This window comes from Panicum virgatum, chromosome 5N (genome assembly GCF_016808335.1).
Source record: "Panicum virgatum strain AP13 chromosome 5N, P.virgatum_v5, whole genome shotgun sequence".
Classification (NCBI taxonomy): Eukaryota; Viridiplantae; Streptophyta; class Magnoliopsida; order Poales; family Poaceae; genus Panicum; species Panicum virgatum.
The window spans coordinates 65,955,418-65,976,798 of NC_053149.1; the positions used below are offsets into that span (position 1 = coordinate 65,955,418).

Sequence of the window (21,381 nt, forward strand, 5' to 3'; positions counted from 1 at the left end):
CAACCTTGCAAAAAAAAAAAAGGATTGTTGGTTTACGCTCCTGGGTCGGACCCGGCCCTAAACTTATACTCCCTTGGGACCCATATGTTAGTAAAAGCGATCGGGTGTTCTAGCTTAAGAGGGGAAGGATAAATTAGATACTGTTAAAATCTTAACATACGGTTCCAACTAGTTTGCACAAAACTTAAACTAAAACAAGCTATCTAGATGTACATCTACGGTTCACCTTAGTGTGAAACCCTCATCCCAAAACAGTTTAGCAACATATAGCCAATCCTAGCAAAATACTACACTAAAAAAATAAAGACACAAGTTGCAATATGAAATGCGGAAGCTTAAATAAAGGAATAAAAGGAAGCGAACTCTCGACATGAGGATTTATCCCGTGATTCGGATTGCAATAAAGACGCCCCTACGTCCACGTTGTTGAAGCACTCACGAAGAGTATCGCTTCCTGGCAATCAAGTCTCTTCCGTAAACACAATCACGGTCACCTTGATCCCTATCTTCACTAAGGGAGATTGCCCACGAAGAAGGGGTCTCCGTCTCCCGCACAATGTTGTCGACGCCGCTCCACACCAAGCCGGAGGGTCGTTGACTTGCCGGCGAGCCACCAAAGCTCCAAGGATGGCCGGCGCACCAAGATACAAGGATGGTTCACTCTAGAACCACAGCACAAGGATCTAAACCTTGCTTGATCACTCAAGAGCTAACCTAGCACTAACACTCACAAAGTTTGTGCTAAGGACTAAGGATTTGATCTTTATGCTCTTGGATGGCTTGGAGGTGTTCTTGGGTGTGAGTGGGATATCCAGCAACTCCAGCAAACTTCAAATGGCCGGGGTGAGGCGTATATATAGGCCACCAATTCTTGTAACCGTTGCTCCAACGATCAGCAGAAATCAGCATACCATCAGATGAATCGATGCCTCTACGTGGGGTGGCGTCGGTTCATCCGGTCACTCTCAGACCTGAAGTAGCCGTTGAGCTTCTGACGCACTGTCTGCAGCACCATCGGTTTAGCCGATGACTGGGTGTCGGTTAAACCGGTCACTCACAGCACTCAACTAGCCGTTGGCCTCTTTCTCTTCTGCTGACGTCATTACACCGGTGCTATGCTTCGATGCATCACCGGTTCAACCGGTGCTGAAGGCTTGGCTCCTGTGTGCTTGACATCGTCTCTGGAACATAGTACATCAAATGCACCGATGCCTAATTTGACGCCGTCGGTTCAACTGGTGACCTGGCTATCTTGACTTGGTCTTCGTTTGATCTCCATTTGGTGCTCAGACTTGTACCGATGCCAGGGCGTCGGAACTTCCGACAACCATCGGATGCACCGATGCTACATGCATCGGTTCTTCCGGTGCTCCTATTTTCTGCATAACTCATCCAATTCAGCGTTTCTTTGAGTTCTTTCTTCGTGTATTGCTTTGTATGGCCTTTTTACTTCATCCCTGGGATCTAGAAATGTTCACTTAACAAAACCATTAGTCTCATTGATTGCGTTGTCATTCGATCACCAAAATCACTCGAAATGACATAAAAGATGCCATGTTTGTTACAATCTCCCCCTTTTGGTGATTGATGACAACACAATCAAAGCAAGCATAAAATTTGCAAAAATTGATAAATTGAACCACTTATACTTGCTTGAATGCTTACCATCATCCAATGACGGTTTGGCCTCCCCCTAAGACCATGATCCCCCTTTATTCCTCCCCATATTTGCTACTCTTCTCTCATATGTTTACTTGATCCAGTCGGCATTTTTCCTTTTTGGAATATACTTTTCCTTCTTGGGAACATCTCTCCCTCTTTGTTGGGAACATGCATTGCTTTGATCCGTATTTTCCCCCCTTTGGAATCAAATCACCTAAAAGGTCTTGCAAAACAATATAGCTCAAGAGAAGATTAGTAGCCTAGAGAGTTAGTTTCATGACTTATGATCCAATTGTATGATATCAATGAAGATACCAATTGAAAATTTACTATGGTGGATCACAAAATCACGAAACTAACATGACATGAGCTAAGCTTTCCATGAGTATGTGCACAAAATGATAATGTGAAAAACAAGCGTACAACTAAAAGATTCAACAAGAAAGCTTAGATCATATTGTGCACGGAGGTAGCTCTAAAAAAGATAAGAAAAAGACAATTATACCAATTGAATGAGTTTAGAACCTTGCATACCTCCGGGGGTCACTTTGTTTACCTTGCATGTACCAATTGAAAGTGACTTGCAACCAATTGAAAGTCTTTAAACAAAGAGCACTTGGTACACCAAGATTAAGCAAATATATGAGCACATAGCATATGAACTTAGATATGAGCATTTAAGTTCCATAGAGCATGACTCAATATGCATGAAAGCACAATTTATCTAATCACTCTAATAGAGTTGTTTGTTCACATTGATCGTGAGAAACATTCTCTTAAAGTGTTAACTCCACATGAGACTACAAAAGATGAACTTGCAAACATGTTAGTCTCAAAATCACAAACCATAGAGTGAACTCCCCCTAAATGTGTGCATTTAGTGTTTGAATCACCAAGCAAATGTATGCACATTGATTTTGACACAATTAGGACCCTATAGTTTGTGTTCATGGTACACAAATTAAATACATACCTCATGAGGTTCATGCACCATGAAGGGTAACTTTGTGTAGCTTTCTACACATTTATCAAACCATGTAGGTTGCTCATAGGTTAGAATCATGACACAAACAACCCACCATATATAACACTAGGAGATGCAATATGCAAACATCCTAGCAAAAGTAATGGAGCTACATGATGCTTGAATTGAAATCTAGCTACCATTACCTTATAGGGGACTTGGGCAACAAATATCCAAGTTGTGAGCTTAGTTTGTTTTGACTTGAACTTCCACTTCAACTTGTAAGCTAAGTCTCCAAATCTCCCGAAGCCATTATTGGGCTTCAAGTCTCCTTTGGAACTCACACCATTTGAGGCCCTTCATGTTAGTGATTATTTCTTTGGGCACCCAAATGGGGCGGTTCCAACTCCTTTCCTTCTTCCCAACCTTGTGAGCAATCACCTTGCCATTGGTTTTCTTTTTGATCACATAGGAGGTGCTATTGCTTTTGTTCCTCCGGTTGGGCTTGGTGTAGATGAGAGAACTCTTGATTGTGAGTTTCTTTTTGTTCTTCTCATCCGGAAGCTTCTTCCTTGGTTGAGGACACTTGTTGGACTTGTGGCACTTTGAGCAAGTCATGGGGGACCTCTTCTCAAGTTTCTTCACCATGTCTTCACGGTTATCTTGAGAAGGTTGGACATTGCTCTCTATGCCTTTGCCCTTTAATCTATACAAGTCCTTCATGAGCCTTTCCACTTCTTGCTTGAGCTCATCATTTTTCTTGGCAATGATATCATCACATGATTCTACAACAACATTCTCATAGCATTTCTCATTGCAAGGGTTAGAGCAAGAATCGTCAATTAAATCAATGCAAGAAGTTGAAGCATCTACCCTAGAGATAGAAATTGCACAAGGGATAGTTTGCTTCATTTCCAGAGAGTCATTAGTATCATTAATGCTCTCAAATTTTAATTTGAGCTCTTCATTCTCCTTGCTAAGCAATTTGAATTTGCACATTAAATCTTCTCAATTTGTAGCAAGAGAAGCATTTAGATCATTGAGAGCATTAAGGTTTTTAATTTCTTTTGATTGCTTCTTAATGACTTTTTGGTGCTCATGTACAAGGTCAAGAAGTTCATCAATTGAAGGAGAGTCGGAGTCATCATCACTTACATCGCTATCCATACTTTTGGCCATAAAGCAAGTGTTGGATGATGATCCCATGCGGGTGGTGAATTTCCTTTTTGATTCATCACTTGAATTTGCACTTGATTCTTCACCACCACTAACCCATTTACCAAATATGACAAATGATTCATGCTTGGGCTTCTTCTCCTTCTTTTGCTTGTTCTTCTTGAACTTCTTCTCAACCTTCATAAGTTGATGGTGAGGCCAATCTTTGAGGAAGACCATATACCCCATTGAGTTGATTTCCTTCAAGCATTTGTTCATCTTCTTTACTTGATTGTAGAGGTTGGGGTGCATTGACTCTTTATAATCACTTGAGGAGCTTCTTGCATCCTTTTCTTCCTCATCACTTGAGCTATCTTTGATGACCATCTTCTTCAACTTCTTGAGTTGCTTGCATGCAAGTGCACTATGTGTTGGTGAAGAATATGACACTTTTGTCTTGATATCATTGCGTAGCTCATGGGTGATCACTTTGTTGAGGACTTGATTTGGTGTCATTGTGTCGAGCTCTTTCTCATATAGAATTGTGGTCGCCAAATCATAGTCCGGCCTTCGTTGTGAGTGAAGGATCTTGCGAATGAGTTCCAAATCTTCAATTTGCTTCACACCTAAGGAATTAATCTCATTTACAAGAGTGTTCAAACGTGAGTACATAGATTCGGCATTCTCATCATCAAGTTGCTCAAAGCTATTAAGCTTATCAATGAGAACATGATATTTTTCGTTGACAACATCCTCCGTGCCCTCATGGTTCACAATGATAGTCTTCCATAGCGTTTTAGCATTTTCACAAGAATAAACCCGATTGAACACATTGTCACTAAAAGAAGACAAGATTATGCATTTAGCGGTAACATCATATTGATTCTCTTGTTGACCATTATTTTTTACACCTTCACTCACAACTCTCCAAATATTTAGCCCCGTCGCTTGGAGATGGGCTTGTATCAAAACCTTCCAGCGTTGAAAGCCCGTGCCGTCGAACCATGGAGCGGGCCTAAAAGGATCCATCTTTTTCCCCTAAGAGCTAACTCACTAGGCGGTGAAGCCTACCGATCTAATGAGCCGGTAAACACAAATTTGCCAATGGAATTGGCTTTCTTTGTGAGAGAAGTGAGTCCCGGCTCTGATACCACTTGAAAGCGATCGGGTGCTCTAGCCTAAGAGGGGGAGGGGGTGAATTAGGCACTTTTAAAATCTTAACCTATGGCTTCAACTAGTTTGCAGAAAACTTACACTAAAACAAGCTTTGCAATCTATAGCCAATCCTAACAAGATACTACACTAAGAAAGTAAAGGCACACAAGTTGCAATATGAAATGCGGAAGCTTAAATAAAGTGATGAGAGGAAGCGAACTCTTGACACGAGAATTTATCCCGTGGTTCGGATTGCCACAAAGGCGCCCCAACGTCCACGTTGTTGAAGCACTCACAAAGAGTATCGCTTCCTGGCAATCAAGTCTCTTCTGTGAACACAATCACGGTCACCTTGATCCCTATCTTCACTAAGGGAGATTGCCCACGAAGGAGGGGTCTCCGTCTCCCGCACAATGTTGTTGACGCCGCTCCACACCAAGCCGGAGGGTTGTTGACTTGCCGGCGAGCCACCAAAGCTCCAAGGATGGCCGGCGCACCAAGATACAAGGATGGTTCACTCTAGAACCACAGCACAAGGATCTAAACCTTGCTTGATCACTCACTCAAGAGCTAACCTAGCACTAACACTCACAAAGTTTGTGCTAAGGACTAAGGATTTGATCTTTATGCTCTTGGATGGCTTGGAGGTGTTCTTGGGTGTGAGTGGGATATCCAGCAACTCCAGCAAACTTCAAATGGCCGGGGTGAGGCGTATATATAGGCCACCAATTCTTGTAACCGTTGCTCCAACGGTCAGCAGAAATCAGCATACCATCGGATGAACCGATGCCTCTGCATGGGGTGGCGTCGGTTCATCCGATCACTCTCAGACCTGAAGTAGCCGTTGAGCTTCTGACGCACTGTCTGCAGCACCATCGGTTTAGCCGATGACTGGGTGTCGGTTAAACCGGTCACTCACAGCACTCAACTAGCAGTTGGCATCTTTCTCTTCTGCTGACGTCATTACACCGGTGCTATTCTTCGATGCATCACCGGTTCAACCGGTGCTGAAGGCTTGGCTCCTGTGTGCTTGACATCGTCTCTGGAACATAATACATCAAATGCACCGATGCCTAGTTTGACGCCGTCGGTTCAACCGGTGACCTAGCTATCTTGACTTGGTCTTCGCTTGATCTCCATTTGGTGCTCAGACTTGTACCGATGCCAGGGTGTCGGAACTTCCGACAACCATCGGATGCACCGATGCTACATGCATCGGTTCTTCCGGTGCTCCTGTTTTCTGCAGAACTCATCCAATTCAGCGTTTCTTTGAGTTCTTTCTTCGTGTATTGCTTTGTATGGTCTTTTTACTTCATCCCTGGGATCTAGAAATGTTCACTTAACAAAACCGTTAGTCCCATTGATTGCGTTGTCATTCGATCACCAATATCACTCGAAATGGCATAAAAGGTGCCATGTTCGTTACAATTAGGCTTATTGTGGTTTTTCATTTCGACCAGTTTGTTAGGTGTGTGTGTTCCAATAACGGTAATTAATTCTCGAGCAGGAAAACGAAAGAGTTATGCATGCATGCATGATTAAATCATTGGTGAATTAGCTTGGTTTAAAATATTTTGCTGGAGTAATCATTGCATGGGGCTGTGCAAAAGGAAGTTAATAGGATTGGAGTAATTGGCATTCACATGGATCCAAGGTTCTCCTTAGACTGTCTCCAATAAAGTAGGCAAACGGTGACCCAAACCCATAAATACGTGATGCACAGTATTATGGGTAGAAAAAACGTCCTCCAACAGAGTATGCAAACAGGTGACCTATTTTGCGTCGCACACCACTGAGAACCCAAATAAGCATCCTCCAACCCGTCTCTCTCCTCGACAAAAATATCTGGCGCAGCCGTTTCGCGGGAAGGAAAGCTTCGGCACAGCTGTTTCGCGGGAAGGAAAGCTTCGCCGCCGGCGAGATTGCACGGAGCTCGGCTTCACAGGTATGGATCTCGCAGCCCCGCCCTCCTTCGTCCCTAGTTCCATCTCTCCTCTCTCCCCATGGATCTAGCACCGGCCGCTAGCACCCTCGGGATTTTTGGCAAGGCCGCATGCTGCCGCATGCTGCGCCTATATTTGGCCGTGCTGCTCGCACGCCGCCATGGCCGCATGGCGTTGCATGGTGCACCTTGCTCCGGATCTCCTCCCCTCCCCTCCCCCACTCCCATTTCCTGCCCTTTCCTTGCAGCCCTTGGCTCAGCCGCTGTACCCGGCATCTGCTTGCAGACAACTGCGTCGTGCGTGCAGAATGCAGTCGCCCCTCATGGTCAGGCCTCCGTCTCAGCCCCTGTGAGGTGCCGGTGATTCCTTGTTGTGTTGATTTTGGCTGTTGTGACTTTTGGTTATGGTTGGGGAGGACATGATTGGATTGCTGCAAGAGGATTGATCTGATTGCATATGGATTGGTTCTCTGACAGGAGTGCCGATTCAGAAAGGTTCAGTATATCGTTTCTTTTAATTGATGAGTAGGAACCATGAGTTCATGACTAGGATTGTGCCTTAATTCTTTGTTGTATAATCATGACTTTCATCTGATTTTTAGTATTACAAACCATGACATTTCAGTTTACATGTACATTTCCTTATTTGATCGAATGGTGTGCTTACTGGTACTACATAGTGACTATTTACTTTGTGCTATGTTTAATTGAATCTCTATTGTGTTAGGACGATGGATAACATTTTTAGTGGCTCAAGTGGTCGCCCTGGCGAATTTGAAGAAATCTTTGGGACTGAGCAACAGTGGGCTTTTGGTTATTCTGCCGCTTTGCAATCTTTGGGTGTTCCTCCGAACTCCCAGGTTTATTGCAGCCATGCATCTAATGGTTTTTCTATTTAGATATCAACTATATTGATGATTAGCAGTTCTTTTCATCACTAGTTCAACATGCATAGCTCCTCCCAGATGCCCTGCCCACCTATGAATGGGCAATCAAATCAGGGGTTCTCCATTGACAACAAACGTGCCTCCCAGGACCCTTCATCATCGAAATCACAGAGGGCCGCAAAGAAGAAAAATGTGTCTAGGAGAGGATTGGCATTCACCAAAGAGGAGGACCTGGTGTTGTGTTCTGCATTTCTAAATGTTAGCAAAGACCCTATTACTGGTAATCATTTTGCAATGTCTTTGATGAAATATTTGACCCTTTGATGCCCAAATAACATGGTGGCATAACATGCAGGTGTAAATCAGACATCAGGTGGTTATTACAAGAGGTTGCATGGTTATTTCAATGAGCATAAGCCTGAAGGCTCCAACCGCAGCCAGATTGCAGTTCAACATAGGTGGGCATTGATTCAGAAAGCGATGAGCAAGTTCTGTGCGCACAAAGCAGCTGTTGATAGGCTGAATGAGAGCGGAAAAAAATGACAGGATCGGGTATACTTCTATTCATGTTGTCCTCCATCTCTCTAATTTCCATTTGTTTATTTTGTAACTGATGTAATTTATATTCATATTCATATCTGCAGATAGATGATGCTGTACAAATGTATGAGAAGGTAGAACCTTTTACCATCATGCATTGTTGGAAAAAACTTCGCGATGAGCCCAAATGGAACAATAAGTTTCTTGAGCTGAACAACTCTACATCACCTGAAGGAATGTCATCTCCTCCACCTCAAGGCCATACTGGGGCTGGCCTTGCAGAATTTGGCAATGAAAATGCAGGCACAGAATCACGACCTGAGGGTAGGGATGATGCGAAGAGGCGTAGGTCAAAGAGCTTCACAGATACATCATCATCTAGTACGGCTGTTGAAGTCCTCCAGCGGTTGCAGGAGCACTCAGAGAAGACCGAACAGAAGCAAGACCAACAAATGGCCTCCATCCTTAGTAGGAAGGATGAAAAAATTAAAATTCAAAGGGATATGTTCAAGCTTCAGAAGAAGCATATGAAGATGACTGAGCAGCAGCAAAAGAAGGAAAATGCGATTAGGGAGGAGTCTGAGGCTCAACTGATTTCAGCTGAGTCTGGTATTATGTTGATTGACATTGAGAAGGTCCCTCCTTATCTGAAAGACTATTATCTAGGCATGCAGATGCAAATCATGAAGCGTAGAGAGTTCACCAGCCCCTCGGCCCCGAACAACGAAGATTAATTAAGAAGCGTGTGTGTTGAACTTTTGTATTATGTGGAAGTATTCCTATTATCTGTTGTAAACTTTTCTATTGTGTGCAACTTTGGATCACTTGAGTTGAACTTCATGTAGTATTGTCAACTGCTGTTATATGCAATCGTGAACTGCAGTATTGTGTGAAACTTTGAATGCAGAGCAAGTACATTTTATGAATTGTGTGAAACTGTGAACTGCAGTTGAGTACCATTTATGTCTAGCATGGTTCATCATTTAATAGAATTGTATAAAAGATGATTGCAGAGAAAACAATATGAAGCGATGTTTTAAATCTGTTTCTCCATACTGAACGTGCAGACCAGTTAGGCAGCCAACAAAATACTCTAAGCTGCCAACAAAATATCTATATGTACATAATTCTTGTTTCTATACTGAAGGTGCAGACCAGCTGGACAGCCAACAAAATACTCTAAGCTGCCAAAAAAAATATGAAGGCCTTATCAGTAGGACCTACAGCTAAAGACTTCACTTCCTATAATTAGGACCAAAAGGACCAGAGCATTGGCCGTATAACATCCACATGTGTTCCATCAGGTCATTTTGAAGCTGAGCTGCCGTCTCTCTGTCCTGAATGATGTTTTGAGCATCAACAAATTTCTCAATTCCTGGGAATTCTCTATCTTGGTTAATTGGTGGGTTAGCCACTCCAGGCCATTCTGCTGGGTGGACATTAGGTAGCTGAACCCCACGCTCATCATCAACTACCATGTTGTGAAGTATGACGCAAGCACGCATGATGGAATTAAGTACTTTTTGATTCCATAAATGAGCTGGCCTATGCAAGATTTTCCACTTAGCCTGCAAGACACCAAAAGCTCTCTCCACATCCTTTCGACATGACTCCTGTTGCTCTGAAAATACCTTTTGCTTGTTGCTAACCGGCAAAGGAATGCTTTTCACTAGTGTAGCCCAATCTGGATAGATGCCATATGCTAGGTAGTATTCAAGGGAATATATGTTGTCATTGACATAGAACTCAACAGACGGTGCCCTCCCGTTAGCCAAATCATCAAAAACATTGGAACGATGCAAAACATTAATGTCATTGTGAGACCCTGGTAAACCAAAGTGAGCATGCCAAATCCGAAGATCCTGGGTCGCCACCGCCTCAAGTATTATAGTTGGCTTCCCTTTGTGCCCTCTGTACATGCCTTGCCAACCAATTGGGCAGTTAGACCATTCCCAGTGCATGCAATCGATGCTACCTATCATTCCCGGAAAACCTCTAGCCGCATTGATGCTTAATATGTGGTCTATCTCCTCACTTCTCGGAGGACGAAGAAATTATTTGCCAAACACCTTGATCACAGTCATAACAAATTCCTTCAGGGTCTCCAGAACAGTACTCTCTCCCATTTTCAAATGAGCATCCAACTCATCAGCTGGGCCTCCATATGCTAGCATCTTTAGAGCCACCGTGCACTTGTGAAGAGCAGAGAATCCTAACTGCCCAGCAGCATTTCTCCTCTGTTTGAAGAAGCTATTCTTGGCGGTGACCTCATCCACTATCCGAAGGAATAATTCCTGTCTCATACGGAACCTACAGCACAAAATTAGAATTGTTTATCAAACTAATTCAATGTGTCATGAGGCAAGAGAAAGTAGACCAAAAATTGTACCTCCTGAAATGTTCCTCATTGTAAATTGGACGTTCAACAAAGTAGTCCTGATTCAGCTGCCAATTTGCTGCAATTCGATCACGCTTGTAAGTCTTGTGGCCTGGTACTGAACCTCCCCAAGGGCGTTTTTTTGGTGTCTGGGTGAGGACGGCCACCGCGGCCATGATCTCATTGTCCATGGAGGACGCTGCGGCTGTCCCGAACATTGACATTTTGACATAACTCCAAGCCATGGCCAACACAACTGCATTACACATCAGAAGCCAAGTCAATTTAGTGATAAAAACAGGCAAGAAATAGGCTCCATTCAAGTGGATTGCAGGAGATCGAGAGGGATTTGATCCCTAGAAAAAGTCAAAATCCCTCCCCAATACCCTTTCATCCTCTCCAATCCACTTGGATTGGGGGTGAAATCCACAAGCCCTAGAGGTGGATGTGACAACGAACAACCAGATTACCTGTGTTCTGGCTGACTCATGCGCCAACGGCCAGACTTGTGCCGCCGGTTGCTGGCGGCTACCTCGCCAGCAGCTCAACTCCCTTCTCACACGCAGCCGGGCGCGAGAATATAATCCCGCCATTTTGCCAAGCCTGCAATATGCACGAAACCTGCCCCTTCGTCTCCCGCGAAAATTTCATCGCCCGCCCGCGAAACAAACAGTCCGTGTGTTGGGCTTTCCTTTTGCGCTCTCTGTTGGAGAAGTTCCCTTTTAGTTACGTGACCTATTTCTTTTATGGAGACGCATACTACAAATAGGTCTCCAAATTTGAGTCCTGCTGTTGGAGACAGTCTTAGTGCGTGGACTTCTCTTGATGTCTTAGAAAAGGATGTGTAGGGAGTACAGTTTTGAGCTAAAATATATATATATAAGCTAACTTGGATCGTGAAGAGAGCAATAGAGCTGTGATCCATTATCATCCCTACTGTACATCACTATGAAGCAAATCAAGATCCCTAAGTTACGAGTTTCACATTCTAAACCAGCAATTCAAATCGTCGAGTCAAAAGTTTGAGCTCTGTAAGTTTCAGCTAAGTGTTGTTCATCGGCACTGGTGCTGGCGTTCATTGGCACGGCAGGGGCACTTTGAACTGAAATTGTACAACCGTGCCGCCCGGCAGAAGGCATGCTTTGCCTCTCTTGGACTGCCTGATTGCCTCTACAGTCGAGTGAATCGATTGGTCAATTTGGCACGACAGCGGCCGGTTCGCAAGAGGGCGATGATATTGCCGCGACAGGCGATCACGCACGTCCAGTACCGCGCCCTTCGCGCCGTGGCGTGCTGCCACACACAGCAGGTTGTTTGATCCGTCATGTGACATTGGAGGTTTCTGTCATCAATGTTCCGGAAGCCTTTTCTTTTGTTGCGAGTTGCGAGGCTGCCGACCCGGTCACGGGATCACAGGTTCACAGCGTAATGGTCGGCGCACCGGCGGGGCCGACCTGGGCAGTTGGCAGGCGCTGGGGCGCCGATGCAATCGCGCAAGCCACAACCAGGTTTTTTTCCCCGACTGGACACCGTTCCGGTTTACCGGACCGGTTTGATCGGTTATCGGTAGAAATCGGTCAAATTTAAATTTGAATTCAAAAAACTCAGTTTAACCGGTTCGTACCGGTATACCGACCGGTTAGACCGGTTTACCGGCCGGTTTGACCGGTTTGAATTCAAATCCAAATTTAAAATCGCATGTGTAACCGGTATACCGGCCGGTTAGACCGGTTTACCAAATGGGCCTTAATGGGCCGTCTCATTTTTTTCTTTTTCTTTTTTGTTTTAACTTTAAATGTCCGAAAAGTATGTTAAACGAACGAATTTTTGAGAAAATTTGACACCATTAGATTCATCGCACCTTGAAGTATTTTTAGACATTTTTCATTTTTTTAAATTCAAATTTGAAGTTTGAATTTTGGCCGGTTGGGTACCGGCCGGAACCGGAACCGGTCCGGACCGGTTTGACCGGTAACCGGTCAAACCGGACCGGTTCCCACTAGTTAGGTGAACCCTGGCCACAACACCCTCATTTCCTAGCTGCAAAAGAAGTAATTTGACACAAAATTGCATATTGATAAGAGTAAATTGCACCCATCGTACAACAACTTGGCAGGTGGGTGCAAATTGGTCTAACAACGTGTAAAGTGCTCAATTTAGTAAAATAACTTGATAATTGGGTGCAGATTGGTCCAACAACTTAGAAAATACTTAATTTAGTGCAATAATTTGATAAATTTGTGCATTCACAGTCCAAACATTACACAACAATATATTGCTAACGTCACGTTACAATGAAGAGTATATTCACGTCGGAACGTATTATTTAACCGTAGATTATTGTGTCGTAATGGACACCAATAATTTTATTCTCAGAATAAATTAATTATGGTTTTATTAAAAATAATATATTATTTAACCACCATTACAACAACAATATATTAAGCAAAGTAGATGAACGTCAATAATTCTTAAATTTTATAAATGGAAATTATTGATGGTGATCCGGCTGTTGCTTTTCAACTATATACAATTTTTATTAGTTTAAATGCAAACTAATTTTAGAATTACACCATTAGCATCACTCAAATACTGAAGCGATAAGAGAGCCCTGAAACCTTAGGTTTCTTCTGCGCTTCTGCTCATGTATTCAACAATGCTCATATTTGTTTTTTGTTTATTTAGCTCAATTTTACTTTCTAACGAATATATGAGGCTTTAAAAATATATGTACCAAGCTCCTAAAAGGTATCAATAGTTTGTATCAACATATTGACTTTTTTAGTTTAACAGTGCATATAATCAAACATATAGGAAACAGTGAGGGATAATTTTTCTAAATTGAATATCAAGTTAAATAGTTTTAATTAGAATTAAATCACTATACAAATATAATTAATGTAAAGACATAACATTAATTTCTAAACAGTGGGGATTTTTATCCAGGCCGAATACATTGCCACGCAGGGGCAACACAAAAAATCAATGGTCAAATAATAATTAATAATTTGTCATAACATGAATATACTCTTCATTGAGACTTTGTGTTAGTTACATTGCCGTGTAATGTTTGGACTACGAATGCACCTATTTGCCAAGTTATTGCATTAAGTTGGGCATTTTACAATTTGTTGGACTCATCTGCACCCACCTGTTAAGTTATTGCACTAAATTGAGCATTTTATAAGTTGTTGGACCAGTTTGCACTCATCTGACAAGTTGTTGTATGGTGGATGCAATTTACTCTATTGATAACTATTTCATTTGATGATGTGCTCATGAACGAAAATGCAGTAAATACGTCACATGCATAAGAATTGAATTTCCAAAATTTTGTAAATGAACTATTGTTACGTACAGTTTGCCTGTGATCTGTGTCTATGCCTAAACAGCCAAAGGAGGAAATGATACAAAACTTTTAAGTCTCAGGTCTCAGGAGATGTGCATTCCTGCGTGAGCAATTGAGGGGGAAAATGAAAGATGAATACAGCTTGCCTGAAGATGCCGCTGCCTCAGAGACTTCTTGTAGCAAATAAAACAAAAATTATGAAACAGAAGGAAAATAAGTATATCATGTCAACAGTCAGCTGACCAGCCCTCGCCAACCTGTGGAATCAGACGAAAAATGCATCACATCACCACTCAACTCCATCAGGAGTAATTCATCAAGTAAAAATAGTACGAAACTCTTATCTAAACTCCTGGAGTCAACAATGATAACCATGGAACAGCTCTGTATTCCTCATATATATCTTCTAGGTTCTCAAATATTGAAAACTAGGTCTACGAATCAGCATCACAATTCTAACACAGTATTCTACTTGGTTTAATTGGGCACATGCTCTAAGAAAATATCATAAAAGAATGTTGTCGTAATAAGGAACTCACCATTTGTCAATAGATGGGAAAATACAAGTTCATTCCAAGCATCTGGAACTCCAGGAAGGCACCAGTGGCTGCAATCAAGTATGGTATTAGGATGACTCCAAAGGCCAATATGAGCATCACTTCTAAAGGCCCCCATCAAAGTCACATTTAGTACAGTGACAGGGACATTTGTATTTGCCACGATATCAGCAAGTATATCCCCAAATTCTCTCCGGTCATCTCCTTTGGCCTCAGTTGTAGGTTGTTCTGTTACTTCACAAACCTTTTGATTTAAGCCACTGTAACCATGAAAAAATTATCAATGAGTGTATAATTTAGCAAAATAACTCGTACACAGTTGAAATTTCCTTTTCTAATAGCACCACAATCATAGTGACACTTATAGGATGTAGTGACCTTAAATCTTAACTTCAAATTGTAGTTACTTCTAGAGTACAATAAAGAAGAAAATTAAGGATTCTACAAGGAAAAGCTTATTTGTATGTTAGAAAAACACACCTCCAGTGAGATGGTTCATATGTACGGAAGAACACACGCGTTCGTCTTAAATCAACTCTCTCTTTCACCCATGAGGCCCAAGTTTCCAGTGCCATTTTGAAAGCAGCATTAATGGATGTTCCCAGTTTAAGCACACCTCCAGCTTCAAAATAGCAACCCCTGCTTGCAAAGATCAAACTTGAATATCCAACATATTTGAAGTTGATATAAATGCAAATCAACAACCACAGAGGTAGGCTAGATTATGAGCCTAGGAAACCAGGAAACATATAATACCAATTCTATTGAGGAGTATCCATCAAAGTCTCAATGTTACCAAAAAAAAAATCATACTATCTGTTCACAATATAGTGATCTTAGAAACATGAACACAATGGACCCAGTGCTCTTATATAACACTGAACACATCAACAAGCAAAAACAACACAATAGAAAACAATATAATGCCAAATGAAAAAGCACTAAACTTCACTTGGCATCATCAAAATCATAAGGCCTGCTTTTGGATCATACCTAGTCACATTTCTTTTCTGAATAGAACTTAGTCAGTATGCAGATAAAGACTGATGTATCAACATCAACCATAATAAAAGAGATGACATCAGAACCTAACCCACTTTTGTGTTGCTATGACTTCAAGGAACAACTAGAACTGATACAGTACAACACCAACTATCAAGGCAATCACATCAATCATGTAACCTGGTTCTCAACCTTTTATCCTCAGTCACTCACTAGTAAGTATAATTTGCTTGAATTATTGTGAGAAATAACATTACGAAGCCTCTTTTAATCCTAAAGTTGCTTAGAGGTTACAGATCTAAAAAGTAGTGACATCTTCCACAGGAACACTGTGCTGCCTATATAACTTGCCATGGATAAAACATCAATGTATGTGAACAGTTCATGTTGGTAAAAACTCGGACTAATGAAAATTTGCTACTTAACTTATGAATTAGCAAGGAACAAAAGGTTTCTGAATGGAAGTAAGAGAACTTACATGTCAAATAATTTGCTGGCAGTCCACCAATGTCCTGAGTTGAAAATGAGCACATCTGAATCTGCCCATTTCCTACTTAAATCATCCAACTTATCAAGCTTGAGAATTGCACGGACCCTTCTACGCCCATGGCGAAGCGCAGGAATCTGCTGCACAAGGAACACAGACCGGAAGAACTCCACACTAAGGTTGAACGACTCAAATCTCACTCCTAAAAACCGGATTGTCTTTGAGATTTGGTTGCCATTAACCTCATATACCGTATCTGGATCATCCACCCCAGTCATGAGCATGCAAATGAAGGACTCCCACTGCGTTCTGCTCATGGAATCCCCCACAAACACGACCCTCTTCCCTCTCAGCCACTCCAGCACAGACCGTGCACTGAACCGCGGCAAATCGCATCCCCGAGGCTTCCACCTCCACTTGAGATACTCGGTGTCCTTCCTCCCATTGGCCAGGCAATTGAACCCCCTCTCCGCAAATGGGCACCGGGAGCTGTTGTACAAGGGGTACCTCTCATCGGGCACCCAGATGCCGTCGAACACGTCGCAGGACTCGAGATTCTCGCCGCCGGCGAACTCGGCGACCACACGGTCCCGGCCCGGGTGCCGGAAGACGTACAGATACAGCGCGCAGGAGAGCACAAGCGCGAGGGAGGTCAGGAAGAACGCGAACGCGACGCGCTCGAACGACGGCCCCGACGGCGCCGCCGCCCACCAATTCCGGTGCGCGGCCCCCGGTGTGGAGACCCGCGGGCTCCCAACGCCGCCCCTCGCTGCGAGCCGCGCCGATGTGCTCCGGCTGAAGCTCCCGCTCACCATCTCCCCTCTGCCGCCGCCGCCCGATCTCCCATGCCACAGCTCCCCAGCTGCCGAATCGGCCTCTCAGACCAATTCAAGGGTCAAGGCACGCAGCTGACAGCTCTACCGAACCAAAATCACTTTGAATTCTCGCGGGCGGGGCGGCTTCCTCCCAATCCAGAAGCACCGGCGATGAATATCTTGATGTTTGACCTTCCGCCTCGGCGCCTCCGCGATTGAAATTTGCCCGGCGAACCGACTGGATCGAGTCGCGCTGCCCCCAGTCCAAAGCCCGCGCGCAGATGCCGAGACCAGGAAGCTCTGAGCCGGTCGTTGGGAGGCAAAGACGACGGCAGCCGATGCAAGGCGACAGGGCAGATCAGGGACTCACCGGACTCTGTCGACCGCGATCGCCGGTGCTGCCGCGACAAGACCCAAAAGCAGCAGGCCCGCGAAAGAGCTCCCGATCTAGCAGCAGAACCCGACGTGTCGCGACTCCGCGGATGGTGGTGGTGCCGTCTGCCGTGGCAAGGTGAGGGTGAGCTCCCGCGCGGCAAGGCCGAGTCCGAGGAGAGCCGAGGGGCTGAGGCGGCGCTCGCGGTGGTTGTGGATGGGCGATTTAAATACTTGTGGTCATCCAAAGGTGTTTTATGAAATCTTTAGACCTTAGGCCAGGAAAGACGGCTGCTCGCATCACTGCCATGTGGGGAACGGGTGCGCGTGGGGGCCGCATGGCGGCGGCGGGGGCGCGAGGGGAGGCGCGTCACGCCCGATTGCGCTTTTGACTTTTTTTGGCGAGCGAGGCGGAGGCGATTATCATGCACAACACATGGCTCCGTTTGTTGGTGCTCTGATAGTTAATAGTGACATTTTAACCGTTAATCAAGGTATTAAATAAAATTAATTTATAAAACCAACTTCAGAAGTCCCGCACTAGTGACCCTGAAAAATCTAATGACGTCTTTGATCACACGATTAGAGGATAGTTACAGTAGTATTATTGTAGCAAATCATCGATTAATTATTATCATTAGATTCGTCGAAAAAATTTACACCTATATTTGAAAATGTTTTATAAATAAATTTCATTTAATACAGCATGCATGCGAGATATTTTTAGAATGAAATAGAATAGGGCAAACAAACAAGGAAATTATATTTGCCTGATGAATTGAACTGAACGACGGCCGTCGGGCCACGGTCTCTTCGTTGCCCACTCCGACGAGGAGGATTATTAGGGCATATACAACAGTTTAGACAGTTACTGTCTATTTAATTTGCTATGTCACACGCAGACAGCTAAAAAGACAGCTTGTATAGTGAGCTGTCTAACTAGCTATCTGTAAGCTATTTAATTCAGCTATAAAAATTGTGATCAAGTGTGCATTTCATCTTTGTAGGTTACATTGTGCTCTCAATGCATAATATTAAATTAAAATAGAGAAATTGGAGAAAAGCTAGAGATATGCTAGGATTGTGATGATAAAATATAATGGAAAAATGTAGGAACATACGAGAAGAGGTTGTCGGTACAATGGGCTAGGGTACCCCTTGTTGTGTCTAGACAAGAGCCTCATAGTTATCCTTGACTACGCGCTGGCTACAGCCGGACCCCCGTGGTCCGGAGGCCTTCTCACCCGGCCAACGGTCCCGGACCCATTCCTTGCTTGGGAAGGGTCCGGTGACACCACGTGCCCCGGAGAAGGGAGCACTCAGTCCAAACAGCCGGCCCCCCCGGACCTCTCACGGAGCCACGGACCTCCCACGGAGCCCCGGATCCTCCTACGGCGTACCGGATCCCCCTCGAGGGCCTGGACCCTCATATACTATCCGGACCCCTCAGCGGGGAGGGAACCAACTCCCCGCCTGAGGCTGGTCCGAAGCCGCCACGTGTCCACAGGTACGTACACGCGCACGATCGTGAGGCTTCACTAAAAGACTCGCCCCACCTACCGCATTCAATGCGGGAGACGTAAGTGCGCTCTGCCACAGCAGAGCCCGGGGCGACTTTTGCCAGGCTGTACTATTGATCGCGCGTTACCAAGGCGCACAGTGCAGCCGCTGGCGCCGCCCACGCCACGCGCGTCAGTCTGCTACGCCAGTTAGACACGACAGCTCCGTTTTGCCCATCATGATGCCTACGCGGTAGACCCAACACTCTACGCCGCAACCTACACAGCCTCAACGGGCGCCTCGCCGATGGGACAAGTGAAGACCCCTCTCGGTCAGAGAGTCTGCAGTGCGATGAAGTGTATCCGGGGAGAGATTCTCAACCACTGTAGCACCATTAATGTCTTTTTCGTGGTATACTATACATCCTTGCAATATAAAAGGGAGACGCCCGTTAGGGAAGGACAAAAGTCGGAAAAGAACTTGGAGGTAGAGGATAAACTTATCCACAGACACAAGAACAATACAACTCTCAATGGACGTAGAGTATTACGCTCCGGCGGCCCGAACCACTCTAAATCCCCGAGTGTTCTTGTGTTCTTGCTTCATGAGTAGATCTAACGAATCGCTTGCGCTTTCCCGAGTAACTACCCTCTGGGATTAGGCGGGTGCACTACGCCACCCGGCTGTGGCACTCCTTCTAGAGCCACGACAGAGGTGTTTGGAATATATGAAATAGAACATAGGAAATTACGATTATTAAAATAATCTTATAGGGAAAAAAAAGCTAATTAGCATATAGATCGGAGATCTCCATCAGGAGCAGGTCGACGCCGTTGGGAGGTCACGACGGCGGCCGCAACGGAGACAAAAGCAATTTACCAGAATCTCCAGCGATGCTTTGTCTTGTTCTGTCTCTTCTTCACGTGATTTGCCTTGGGTACGCGACGATGGAAGGGAGGATTGGGGAAGATGCGTGCCCGGTGGATATGAATTGGAGGGAGACGTGCACACGGAGGAGAGGGAGATTGGGGGGAAGAAGAGCGCGCGGGGAGGAAGAAGCATGCGGAGGAGGAAAAGCGCGTGCCCGCATCGGATCGGAGCCGCCGTCGACGACTCGCAGCAGGTACTGCAGCGCGCTTCGGGAGCCGGCGACTCGCATCGGAGCACGCGGCCGCGCCGTAGAGACGACGGTGACGCCCTCTCTCTTCATTTAACATCCGCCACGTCGATATTTTTATCCGCCACGTCTGACATTTTGAGCTGAGTTGGACACAAATAGACGGCAGTTGTCTCTCCTTTGTACAGGCTCTTAGAACAAGTATTATGGTGGGCGGATAGCTAACTCATGGCATTGTTTGGTTCGCGCTATAATTATAGCGCGCTAGGAATAGTAACAACTTTGACCACTAATTACGGTGTCAAACAAAGTCAGTTTACAAAATCAACTTCAGAACCCCCGCGTTAGTGATCCTGAAAAATCTAATGAGGTCTTTGGCTGCGCGATTAGAGGATGGTTAATGTAGCATCACTGTAACTAATCATCGATTAATTACCGTCATTAGATTCGTCGCGAAAAGTTACACCTATCTCTAAAAAAAATTTGCAAATAGATTTCATTTAGTACTTCATGCATACGAGATTTTTTTCTTGGAAAAATGTGGGTGCTAATTTTGTTGCCAAACCAAACAAGAATCATGTCTGTGTGGTGGAGAGAGAAATGAAGAGAGAACCGAGCGGGCGTCTGCCCATGCGCCGGCTGTGGCGGGCGAGAAGGCGCAGCGCCTAATCCGATTGGGTGAGCAAGAATCCACGCATTTAATAGCGGCGGGACCCGCATCTCCGCAGCGCGCACTGCCGCCCGCAGCTGGCGAAGAACGGGCGCACCTATTAGCCGGCAAACGGTAGGAAGCGATCCGCGCACCCATCGTCGTCGATTTCACGAGGATACCGGCCGCTGATTTCACTCAGTGAAGGCGGGTTGTTCAATGCGCTCCAGGCCTCCGGCCTTCTGGCGCTGCGAGTCGCCCCGTCGAGGAGGAGCGTCTGTGTGGAATGACTGTGTGGGTTACATCGCCGGCCGCAATTGAAGGGCTGTTGGGCCGGCCGTTTCTTTGCTTGGGCTAGTCGCCTGACAACCAGTGCAGAGCAGCAGCATCTTGCTCCACTACCGCCAAGGCCCAGGCCCCCAGCCCCGTCACTCCAGCAAATCGAAGTGTGTAGGAACAAGGAGCCGACGGAGACGGACGAAGCGTGAACGATCTTCTCAGCTTTTCCTAACCAGACCAGAAGATTGCGGAGAAGGTTTGGCAGCGGAACGCACTCCAGTTCTTTGCGGTACGTTGGTCGTGGACTTGCGCCGCCCGGACGCGCTGGCGGTGCAAAACCCCCACGAAAACCTCTCGGTTTTAGGTTTGAAAGATCATCGGTCTGGTTTGCCAGCGCAGGCACAACCCACGTGGCTGGGCTGTGGACACGTAAGCCGGTGGGTCGGCGGGCTGGTGGCGTGGCAGGCTCCACCAACTAGACGGTTTTCTGCTGCAAAAAGCGAGGTACATTGCCCGCCAGCTCGGCACTTGCGGCACGCACCCGCCGCACGTGCCAAGTGAGGCTCCAGCTA

At 45.1% G+C, this 21,381-nt stretch overlaps 2 protein-coding genes across 4 annotated transcripts; one reads left to right on the forward strand and one right to left on the reverse strand.

Moving 5' to 3' along the window:
* The first annotated feature begins 7,843 nt into the window (after window positions 1-7,843).
* LOC120675079 lies at window positions 7,844-9,039 on the forward strand. Its single transcript, XM_039956170.1, has 3 exons — window positions 7,844-8,045; window positions 8,121-8,275; window positions 8,410-9,039. The coding sequence occupies exons 1-3, from the start codon at window positions 7,844-7,846 to the stop codon at window positions 9,037-9,039; spliced, it is 987 nt and encodes a 328-aa protein (XP_039812104.1).
* A 4,937-nt stretch (window positions 9,040-13,976) lies between these two features.
* Window positions 13,977-17,477, reverse strand: LOC120673873 (protein trichome berefringence-like 7). Of its 3 annotated transcripts, none has more exons than XR_005674901.1 (4): window positions 16,069-17,475; window positions 15,069-15,227; window positions 14,370-14,848; window positions 13,977-14,288 (listed from the first exon to the last, which is right to left on the reverse strand). XR_005674901.1 is itself a non-coding variant. In XM_039954917.1 (4 exons), the coding sequence occupies exons 1-4, from the start codon at window positions 16,890-16,892 to the stop codon at window positions 14,266-14,268; spliced, it is 1,284 nt and encodes a 427-aa protein (XP_039810851.1). In that variant the 5' UTR covers window positions 16,893-17,477; the 3' UTR covers window positions 13,977-14,265. The 3 variants fall into 3 exon arrangements, 2 of the variants coding, with proteins under 2 accessions (XP_039810851.1, XP_039810850.1); XM_039954917.1 differs by having other exon boundaries at window positions 14,571-14,848; window positions 16,069-17,477; XM_039954916.1 differs by having other exon boundaries at window positions 13,977-14,848.
* Between the last annotated feature and the right edge of the window lie 3,904 nt (window positions 17,478-21,381).